General features: G+C 36.0%; 1 protein-coding gene across 1 annotated transcript in view; it reads right to left on the bottom strand.

Moving 5' to 3' along the window:
• Positions 1-12,050, bottom strand: part of dtwd2 (DTW domain containing 2) — a 50,493-nt gene that overhangs the window by 19,974 nt on the left and 18,469 nt on the right. The window contains exons 3-4 of the mRNA XM_041232783.1: positions 8,801-8,895; positions 3,205-3,397 (exon numbers count right to left, since the gene is read on the bottom strand). Of these exons, the coding sequence (XP_041088717.1) occupies positions 3,205-3,397; positions 8,801-8,895 (288 nt within the window). The remainder of the gene's footprint in view (positions 1-3,204; positions 3,398-8,800; positions 8,896-12,050) is intronic.

Here is a 12,050-nt window from a genome sequence, read left to right as displayed (position 1 = left end):
AGCACGGCATGTGAGATTGCATCTCCAGTATGTTTAACAATGCAGCCTGTATTTCAGAGGTGAAAAAGACATGTCTGTTGGTCTTGCTACTCAAATTGTAATTTATGGAAGATTACTGTGCTAAATGGATGATTTTTAGCAGGAATTAAATTCTAAAAGGTCTAATAAAACATACTGTAATTGAAACTGGTTTATAGGAGCCTCTGACGACTGTAATAGAAACAACCTTCTCCTCAAGGAACCCTGAAACATACCATAGTTTTCTAATTCATGTTTTTATTTATTTATTTATTTTGGAAAGAATACCATTTCCTATGTGGGGGAGCTACTTTGATTCGGGGTTGTATTGGCATTAAGAAAACTGCATACAAATGTGTATTTAAACCATTTTTTAAGGGTAGGGGATAACGGTAGGGGATAATTTCAGGAAACAGTACACACTTTACTCTTCACAAAGTTACATTACGTGCATCCATCACATCATTTCTATTGATTTACTACTACTTCAAAACAGATCATTTTTTAATGTACCTATATTTTTGGCTAAATCTTAACCTCAGCTTCAGTAAACAATCAAACTGGAGGAACCTACATTATAAATCAGAGAGATACTCATTGCTCATAGAAACTTTTCATGAATGTAATTATGACAAGACTCAGTCACATATTTAATATGCCTCAATAATCTCTCAATAAATCAGATTAGGAAGAGGATGAAATGAGCCCTGACGGGAGAGTGTGATACCTTGTTTAAAAAGCTTTTCCTTCAATAATTAATGGACCACTATTAATACAGGAAAGGTCATTTATGACAGTTTTTAACCTATCATCGGCTATGACTGGGTGATGCACTAGCTCAAATACCCCTATTAAAACAGCACATTTTTATGACAGAATAAAATGTGCCGTCACTGAAAGCCCCTTCTTAGGCTCGCATGATGCCCAGCAACATGTTTAATTTAAACCCTGGACCTGTAGTAAAAACATCCCTTCAAATGGTGTAATATATATATATATATATATATATATACACACACACACACACACACACACACATACACACACACACACAGTACTGTGCAAAAGTTTTAGGCAGGTGTGAAAAAATGCTGTAAAGTAAGAATGCTTTCAAAAATAGACATGTTAATAGATTATATTTATCAATTAACAAAATGCAAAGTGAGTGAACAGAAGAAAAATCTACATCAAATCCATATTTGGTGTGACCACCCTTTGCCCTCAAAACAGCATCAATTCTTCTAGGTACACTTGCACACAGTTTTTGAAGGAACTCGGCAGGTAGGTCGGCCCAAACATCTTGGAGAACTAACCATAGTTCTTCTGTGGATTTAGGCAGCCTCAGTTGCTTCTCTCTCTTCATGTAATCCCAGACAGACTTGATGATGTTGAGATCAGGGCTCTGTGGAGGCCATACCGTCACTTCTAGGACTCCTTGTTCTTCTTTATGCTGAAGATAGTTCTTAATGACTTTCGCTGTATGTTTAGGGTTGTTGTCATGCTGCAGAATAAAATTGGGGCCATTCAGATGCCTCCCTGATGGTATTGCATGATGGATAAGTATCTGCCTGTACTTCTCAGCATTGAGGAGACCATTAATTCTGACCAAATCCCCAACTCCATTTGCAGAAATGCAGCCCCAAACTTGCAAGAAACCATTTTTCTGCACCCCATTTTTCATGCATAGTTGAGTCGCTTGGCCTTGTTTCCACGTTGGAGGTATGGCTTTTTGGCCTCAAGTCTTCCATGAAGGCCACTTCTGACCAGACTTCTCCGGACAGTAGATGATTGTACCAGGGTCCCACTGTTTTCTGCCAATTCTGAGCTGATGGCATTGCTGGACATCTTCCGATTGCAAAGGGAAGTAAGCATGATGTGTCTTTCATCTGCTGCAGTAAGTTTCCTTGGCCGACCACTGTGTCTACGGTCCTCAGCATTGCCCGTTTCTTTGTGCTTCTTCAAAAGAGCTTGGACAGCACATCTGGAAATCCCTGTTTGACAGTAAACTGTCTTCAGCAACCTCACCTTGTTAGCTGAGTTTGGCTGTTCTTCACCCAGTTTTATCCCTCCTACACAGCTGTTTCTGTTTCAGTTAATGATTGTGTTTCAACCTACATATTGAATTTATGATCATTAACACCCGTTTGGTAAAATTGTTTAATCATACACCTGACTAGATGCCTACAAAATCCCTGACTTTGTGCAAGTGTACCTAGAAGAACTGATGCTGTTTTGAAGGCAAAGGGTGGTCACACCAAATATTGATTTGATGTAGATTGTTTTTCTGTTCACTCACTTTGCATTTTGTTAATTGATAAATATAATCTATTAACATGTCTATTTTTGAAAGCATTCATATATATTTTATCTATATATATATATATATATTATATATAATATATCATATATTTATATATAATTACAATAATATATATATATATATATATATATATATAATAGTATGTTTATTTTTATTTGATTATTTTCTTTCAGGATTGTGTAAGTATTTTCAGATGTACTGACTGCAGCATAAAGCGCTGCCCGATGCAAGAAGTCCCCTTGTTCCTTCTGTTCGCAGAGATCCTTCTATCGAACTGAGCATTTTTTACTTTGGCTTTATAAAGATTTTCGTGTTAAAAACAGTTTTGGGGGAAAAAAGAGATCTGGAAATCAATGGTCACTTTACCACTACCGGAGACAAACCTTTTTTTAATTACAAGCATGATTTCAAGTAATTGCACTGGAGGTAACTGGTTATCTTCATAAGTTGAAAAATGGGTTGTGGTTAAATTAGTGGGGTATTATTTTTAAAACGTTGGTATCTGCTTAATTGCATGGTTGGTCTTTAATATAATTAACTTAATTAAATCTACACCTCCTCAAGAGATTGTATACAAGACACATGCACATTGCAGTACAGACTTTGCATTCCTATAAAGACATAAAATGTGCCAAAAACAAACAAACGGCAACTCTACAGAAAAGTGCAGTTCCACTTTTAATCAAAACTGACTGACATGCAGGAACCCAATTTGAACATATGTCCATATACAGTACATTGAATTAAGGCATGTATCACTATGGGACACACAACAATGTCACAATCTTGAACTCTTCAAAGGTTTTCTGATCCACTGACCCGTTCAAATTATTAATGTGATGTATGACTAAATAATGAATGCATACCTGCTTTGGAAGGTGGAAGAGCGGGTTCCTAAGGAACATATCCTTGGCCTGGCTCCATGTACCGTCTATTATAATGATGTTGTAAGGTGCAGCTGAGGAGTTCAATTCCAGTTCTTCAAGGTTTTCTGCATCAGATCCGGGATAAAGAATCAGAGTACCAGGGCTTTTACACACAGAGGCCAGTTCAGGATATCTACCACACAAACATAAAGAAAAAAAGAAAGAAAGTTGATTATTTGGTTGTTGAACGAGAGGTCACCAATTTGAACTGAGGTTTTGTTAACCATACCGATATTGAGGATTAAACATGGTAGAAACTCATTATGGTACAATTGATGTCACAAATTAGGTTATTTTGTAATGTGCAACACAGCAGGCAAAAGTGCCAGTTTTTCAGTCTTTGGTATAAAATGAACGGTTTGTCATACATTGCCAGTAAAATAAAGTAGTCTAATTCTTGCTGGCAGGTAACTACTCTTTAATTACCATGTTATCAATTAGAAACAGTGAACAACATCAGTTCCTTCAAGAACAGACTGGATGCTGTCATGAACAATATTGTACAACCCTCTCTGCGACCACAATAAGACCTTTAGCTCGCGCCTGGAGGAAAGGCGGTCTGTCTAGAAACAGACTCCCAGAGGTTTCATTTCCCCTACTAATCTGGTTAGGGGGGTTTATTTTTCCTCTCCTGAGTATTAACAGACCACGCTGGCACCAAAGCGAGCAAACACGGGTTCTTGAATTTCTTATGTTCTTATGTTCTTTGGTCCAAACAGCGCCTTCCAACAACTAGGTGGTTAATTAGTAATAGCTCTTCATCTGCTGTGCTTAATAAGGTGGACCACAGAGACTGACTGGACCATTGTTCTTCAGTTATTCAATTATCAATAGGCCTGCAATATTTAACAAACTGAGCTTCAATTAAAAGACAGCGAAGATTTGATGTTTAGCAACATAAGCATTTTTTTTTTTTTTTAGAAAGTTACATAATCAGATGATCCCTTTTGTATTTTGTAATGCTCTTCTTTAAAATACTTACTTTTTTTGTTTGTTTTACTTTTCATAAACTCATCTAATAAAGGACAATGTTTTAACTGTCTCAGCTGTGGCAGTATATAGATGTGCAGCTGTTTCGATCAATTGAATAAATTTCACTATATTAAACTGTCCTGTCTCAATCAGACAAAAAACAACACATTTAACATGTCGTGTTTATACAACCTTGCAAATATGAATTCCCAACTCTGCTCTGCTCTGAGAGTGCAGTGACAGCAGCTGTGCTAAATTACTGTCTCAAAAAGGTTTTTTATTTTTCTAGGAACTTGACCTGGTGAATCCATGTAAACAGTTGTGTGCATTGAATTTGAAATCCAGTCCATTAAATCCTTTGCCACCCGGAAACGAAAAAAAAAAAAAAATGATGACCTGTAACACTGAAAACATCTCAAGCGGTTTACAGAAAATTCCCAAAACATCTGTTTTGAGCTTACAGTCTGGAAAAATCATTCTTTCATTGCTCTAGTCAGTCACTGACTAGATGTGTTGACAAGTAGAAGTTACTTCATCTTTTTGTGCTTTCTTCCTTGCTCATCTTATTGTAAAACTAAGCACAGGATGATCTATACAACAGATGTCGTCTCTTAATGGAATATCTGGATAAATCATTTATAAAAGGAAGACAAGGCACACAACTGGGGATTCTACTTCATGAGCATGATTATTTCAAGCATTTTTTTTTAAAGACTGACTGTCGTCAGTACCCAAAACTTGCTTATCGTCCAATTATTGTCTCTCTAACCTGTCTGTGTGCCACAGTCACCTTCGGAATTCCCAACAAAGACCGGCGGCAGTTACCAGCCAGTCACGAACCTGCGCTCCCCTGACTGTGCGAATCCCCCTGCACACCACTCAGCCGTACTTTTACCAGGTGCCACCTGGGTACGCAGCCCTTGCTTTCTTATGAATTTCAACATGTGATGCGCTTTTTTTTTTTTTTTACTGTTTTTTTGTTGCAATATATTGCAGAATGAATTGATATTGACTTATATATGTAAGCAATAAGACCTGACACAGGGGGCATTACCAGGCATTATACCACCGTTTGGGTAATGGGGCTTTTTACATATCCTTCCACATAGTTCTATGAATACCATCCTCCGTAACAACGATCTTGTCTATAAAATGCGTGTACAAAAAAGCGTTTTTAAAACTGTATACTTTTATTTGAATAAAGAGAGAACAAAAGCTGTATTATTATTATTATTATTATTATTATTATTATTATTATTAATAATTATTATTACTATTATTAGTGTACAGTTATTAAAAATTCTTCTGTGAAAATAAACTGAAGACAAAAATCAGGAAAAAAAGGTTGAAATTGACTTTAAAGACATTTGTTAATAGCTGATGGAGTGATCTTGTGTGATTTGTTTTTGTGATGCGGTTACAAAGATTCTAAGGGCATATATCAGGGATTATATCTCTCTAGCTCAACCGTATTTAGAATGCGTGGAACCTTTCCACTGAAGTATACTGACTTATATACAGCAATATCAAAAGGGGAGATATGAATAATGTATGTATCACCACTGTCTTAATAATTTTATGAGACTTCGGACCAGAAACCAGCCTCTTTGTGATGTACAATTGGCATCATCAGTTCTGTAAATTATCATTAGGGCTTGAACTTTCCAGTTTTTATTTTCCAAACCTCTGCTTCCCTTTAAATGTTAATTAGCAGTTGTTAAGCTGTCTCTACTTCCTAATAAAACGAAAACTACTAATTAAAGACTGGATTTAAGATTTTTTTTTTTTCTTTGCTACAAATCAAGGAGATTATAAATGCTGGACTTGCTAGCAGTGTACACTCTGTACTGGGTATTTTATACTGAAAAGAAAATCTGTCAGGAGAACTCTGTTAAACGAGTGAAAATAACACAAGCACAACAATAAGCTAGACGACTGCAAGAATGAAATGCAATTAGGATCAGAGATGAGCAATTAATGTATGAAGCGGAACAGAACCAGGCTCAGTCAAGATATGAAGGTAAAAACAGGTGACATTGTTCTGTAATTAACAGGTTTTTCTGAGTTTAATTAGGAAACAGAAATGGCTGAAAATAAGTTTAAAAGGACGGCATCTGATAAAAAAATAAAACCCCTAAATTTCAAGCCCTAATTATCAATAATCTTAATCAGTACAACTTAAACGTTAACCAAACTATCAGTTTATCATCTCTTACCAATTTAAAATACACAAAGGGTGGAAAACAATCCCATCCATTCTGCATAGAAAACAGAGACCCCCAGCAACATCAGAGCCTGACATATGAAAATGGCTGTGATGGACGTACTAGGACCAAGCCCACTCAATTTATGCCCTGGCTCAAATACCCAACTATCTATCTCTCACCGACAATGCATCACTATTCAAGAAACAAACCAACCCCTTGAAAATAAATAAGTTCTTTGTTTGGTGGGGAACTTATATATATAATATATATATATATATATATATATATATATATATATATATATATATATATATATTAGGAGAAAAAATATTTTTATTGATAATATATATATATCTCTTTTTAATAAAGACTTGAGTGTGCACATGTTCTTCTAGTAAGCCGCATAATACCAGCTGCATCCTTTCTGCGGCACAAATGCCCCCCTGGGCACCTGAAACCTGTGGTAATTTTCAAACAGATACGATCAATTTATATGTCACTCCATTTGATGTCTGTTCGCCTTTCAGTCTTCATCAACGGATGCTAATAATGTGGCTGCGGGCCTTTTCTGACCTCCCTCTGATAATTACCAGCCACAAGGCCAATAATTAATTACATTTGACAAGAAACTCAGCAGTAAGTCTTCACAATGTCCTGTGTTCATCAGCTGGTGGATATATTTGCAGTGCAGTAATACCGATAAATTAACTAACATTGTAATTTTAAATGTAGAGGAACAAATCTTTTCATACACATGTATACTGCAGGTCATTTTGTGTTCCAATTAATATGATAATTTCATACTTGGTTTTGGATAGTGCTGGGATGAACACAGGATTTTCATGTTTGGATAATCGCTCATAATTTAAATACTAGTTTGGATATTTGTTTGTTTTCAAAAAGTAATAAAAGCCATTATATTGCTCAGAACGCAGGCAGAGACCACATAGCAGCAGAGGCAGGGGGGTGTGGCCCCTGTGTGTGTGCCATTATTTTACAGCAAGACGTTACAATGCGTAACATGTTATAGAAAAATATCCCTGTACCAAAATATGTTGTGTAGGCCTTACTTTACCCCAGTGAATTAACTACAAAACAAAGGATGCCAAATAGCAGTTCAAATTAAATGTTGTTTTGTTTATTCCCAAAATAAATAGTATATAAAGTTGACACTGTATTTTACTTATATTTTACTTTTTTTTCATTCCTTGTCATTGCCATTTTTTTATTCTTTGCCACTGCCAAAAGCGTAACAAGACTAAAAGGCTAAAATATGCACAAGAACACAGACATTGGACTATGGAACAATGGTCAAAGGTGCTTTGGACTGTTGATGGATGGACAACAATGCCCTGTCGTCTTTCTATTCCTTAAGGATATTATCTTCAAGTATTGCTCATTCTTGTTAGAAAGCTTTTGGGTCTTTTTCCTGCTCCCAAAAAGTCCAGTTAAAAAACCTTCAGGCAAACTCGCCACAAACACGAGAGAGAGAGAGAGAGAGAGAGAGAGAGACAGTAAATCGCAGGAAAACTCACCACACTCACCACAGCTAATAAAGAGTGCTTTTAACCACCATTAAAAACAGCCCTGGTGTCCTGCCTTTTCTGCACCGCCACTGGAAACCCAGCACACAGTCGCTACGTTATTGTCAAAAGTGGAGGCGAGGCAGGTAACCCGGCTCGCCCTTAACACATACAATATATCAACCTCACATATCACACAGAGCTCTTTTTCAGTTGCCATTTTTTAAACTGTCGTGCAACTTCTGGTGAGGTGGTAAATAAGTGCAAGGCATTTTTGTCTTTTCGAAAATCTGATTTTTGTATACAAATTGAATATTCGGATATTTCTCCAAGCACTAATTCCTACTGGACAGAGGCTGTTAATTTATGTATGATATAAGCCTAAAGATTTGATCATGTATAAACATAAATGTATAAAGTACTGTATTCAGATAAAAAATTTTATCTTGGTTACCAATATATTGTTAATAAATATATTATCATATGTTACAACTATTTTATACCCAATTTGATCAGGAAGACCAAAGATCAACGCTTGACTAAGCCAATGGCCAATTTACCTGCCACACTTACATAATGGATGTTACAAAGCTGCTGAACACTAGCCCATCTTGGGAAGTTACTGTCTGGACACATTGTGCGGCTGACCTCTGAAGCGATATTTACCTCCAAAAGACCAAAACAGCGCTGTCCCGAAAAAGGTTTCCAGCCACACTTGCAATAGTCTCCTCAAAGCTTTTATAGGTGACCAACGAGGACATTGATTTTTTTTTTTTTTTACATTTTCTCTAATTTACAGTAATGGAGCATAGAAAATGTTTTTTCTTTCCTTACCTGTCCTCACTAAAACGTCTTCCAACTAAAACCTTGCAGTTCCCTGGAAGAAGACAGGCAGCCAGAAGTGGAACAGTCCGCAGAACTCGACTCTCCTGTGGAAAACAAAAACAGTACCAGCAATAAAAAATATATATTGTTCACACAGTAATCTATGAATTTCTAGGGAAAAAAGAAAACAATGTTATCAGAAAGGTCAACCAGTGGCCTTGTTTTTAACAAAAGACACTTGTATTTTTATTTACTTTTTTAACATTATTTACTCTTTAAAAGAAGACTGCTTTTTCTGGGGATTATGGCAGCCTTAACAACCCTCGGGATGATCGCTGAAAGTGACAAACAACAATTGCAACAAGAAAAGGAAACTAGGATTCTAAGCAGGGAATGATTGTTTTTTTAACCAAATTAACAAATCAAAGACTGACCAAAACCTTTCCTTTTTTCTTTATTATTAGCATTAACCTTCAGAAATCTTAAGGACTTTAAGCCATAAAGCTGCTTTTTCTGTTTTTTTGTAGCACACTAAGCATACGGTGAGCATTGAGTACAATATATCTGGTATTGTTGGCAAGGTTTTTATTTAGTATTTTTGCCTTACTGCCACTTTTGGCGGATTTCAATTTGGCAGCTGAAATGTTTTTAATTTGTTTTTGTGGACACAACTTATTTTCAAAAACTGTCTACCAACAGAAAAAAAAAAAAATCTCTTTTGGTCACCAATGCAGACTTTTTAAAGAAGTTTAGGCTCACCAAGATTCACTCTTGAAGACCATTACTATACAACATGTCCATCACAATTCACATGCATTAACCTTTAAAAAGAACAAGGCCGATTTCTGGAGTTAAAATAACCCTTTATATTGATTCCTTAACATGAAATGAATGTTATTGAGGCACTCTGTGCAACATTAATTATATTTTATTTAGCATTTGTTTCAGATCTGAAAACCACTCATTTGTGCTGGACAATTTAAATCTGTGTTGGTTATACATTTAATGTGTAGAGTGCAAGCAACATATGTTTGTTTTTTTTTTTTTTGTTTTTTTTTTGCAGAAGAAAGCGATATTGCAATTTAATATAAGGATGCATAAGGCACAAGAAAATCAGCCACTTCAGAGAAAGAGTGAAGCTAGATACATATTTTCTAGACACAAAAAGAAACTACTACTTTTATGCAATAGTTTACTATTTCTGCAATTTTATACTGTAGATTCATTTATTCAATGGAAATGAATTGGATATTTTGGTTCAAAATGCAAAATTGGCATAGTATGATCCTTGCAAAAATGCTAATTTTTACATTAATATTTTCTCATTTTCAGGTATTCATAGTCAGTGAACAGCAATCAGTAAATCATTTTCATTTCAACCTTGCAATAGGCCCGTATTATATTAAATGTCTGGGGAATAATGCATATGGTTATGTAATCTTCAGAATAAAATAAAATCGGTTTTCATTATGCAGTATTCCCACAATTTAGAAATATTTCCATACATATCTCCACAGTCATGATAACTATAATAATATACTGGCCGAGTACTTCAGGCCCGGGGGGCCCCCCCCCCACAGGTTGGGTGGTCCAAAGTACTTAAACTAGGCACTGGGTGACTTAAAGAAATATGCAAGACTGAGGTTATAGCTTCCTGCCACCCCCGCTTCCCAGTGAGTAATCATAGGGGTGTGTGTTACAGTAATCTTACTCAAATTCCTACTATCCCTGCTCAATCACTTGCACTAGACAGGGCTGTTCTACGTTTATGCTTATTTAATGTCAGGTCTCTGTCTAATAAGGCTCTGTTAATTAGTGATTTTATTCAGGATTACGGGATTGATATTTTATCATTAACTGAAACTTGGCTTGTACCTAATGACAATGTCTCACTGACTGAGGCTTCCCCACCTTGCTATTCTTTTTTCAGAAAGCTCACTCTACTGGGCGGGGAGGTGGACTTGCTACTATTTTCTGTTGTGAACACAGAATTAATCAGGTTACTATCCCAGGTTATTCATCTTTTGAACTGTTAACATTAACACTAAATAGTGCACTACCTGTTCATATTGTAATTATCTATCGACCACCTAAGTCAAACCGGTTATTTTTATCTGAATTTAGTGACTTGCTATCTTCATGACAGTCCATTATGACAGAATTTGTCTACTGGGTGATTTCAACCTACATGCTGATACAGAATCTGACTCCACTTCTGTGGAGTTTATGAGGCTACTGGATTCCTTAGATTATATCCAGCATGTAAACAATCCACACACAATCGTGGTCATACTCTAGACCTGGTAATCTCACTTGGTTTAGTTGTTAAAAATGTATTAACTACAGAGCTCACCATTTCTGACCATCTTTCTATTCTATTTGAGGTCAGCATACCAGTAACTTCAAAATCCATGGAGCATACACTTACATCTCGGGCTATTAATTCCTTAACTGCTGGTAAATTTTCTGACATATTGAGCTGATTATCAATCCTGCAGGGCTTATCTGTAGATGAGATGGTGAATACCTACAACACCTCATTGACTGGTATCTTAGATGTTGTAGCGCCAGTCAAAACTCGGAGGGCGTTTTTAAAAAAAAAAAAGCTCACCGTAGTTCAATGATGCTGCTTGCAAATTTAAATATGAGGGTCGGAAGTTAGAACGGAGATGGAGGTAACGAAACTGCATGTTCACTACACTATATGGAAGGACCACCTGGCTAAATATAGGAAGGCTCTGGCATTGGCCAGATCAACTTATTACTCTACCTTAATTGAAAGTAATAAAAAATAATTCTAGATCTCTTTTTGCTACAATTACATTACATTAATTAATCCTTCTCCAAATAGTTCCACCCTTGATACTGGTTTTATTCCTAGCAGTAATGACTTCTTAAATCACTATAAAAATAAAAATACTTAACATTAGAAATCAGATTCCACAAACCTATTCTATTAAGGAGGCTTGTTGCACAGTATTACCTATTAGTGCCTCTAAGGCTACTATGGAGGTCTTTTCTTTGATTACCCTTCAAGAGCTGACAGCTGTGATTCAGCACATGAGAACTACAGTATGTTCTCTTGACCCCATTCCTACAAAATTATTAAAAAAAACTTTCTTGGAGTTATTATTTTCCACATTTTACATATTATAATTAGTTCTCTTTCATCCGGTATTGTTCCGGTCAAGAAACACAACTTGGACCCTAAACTCATTAATAACAACAGGCCCATCTCCAATCTTCCATTCTTAGACAA

The sequence above is a fragment of the Polyodon spathula genome, chromosome 2, assembly GCF_017654505.1.
Source record: "Polyodon spathula isolate WHYD16114869_AA chromosome 2, ASM1765450v1, whole genome shotgun sequence".
Taxonomy (NCBI): Eukaryota; Metazoa; Chordata; class Actinopteri; order Acipenseriformes; family Polyodontidae; genus Polyodon; species Polyodon spathula.
This window is presented reverse-complemented; position numbering and strand designations above follow the sequence as displayed.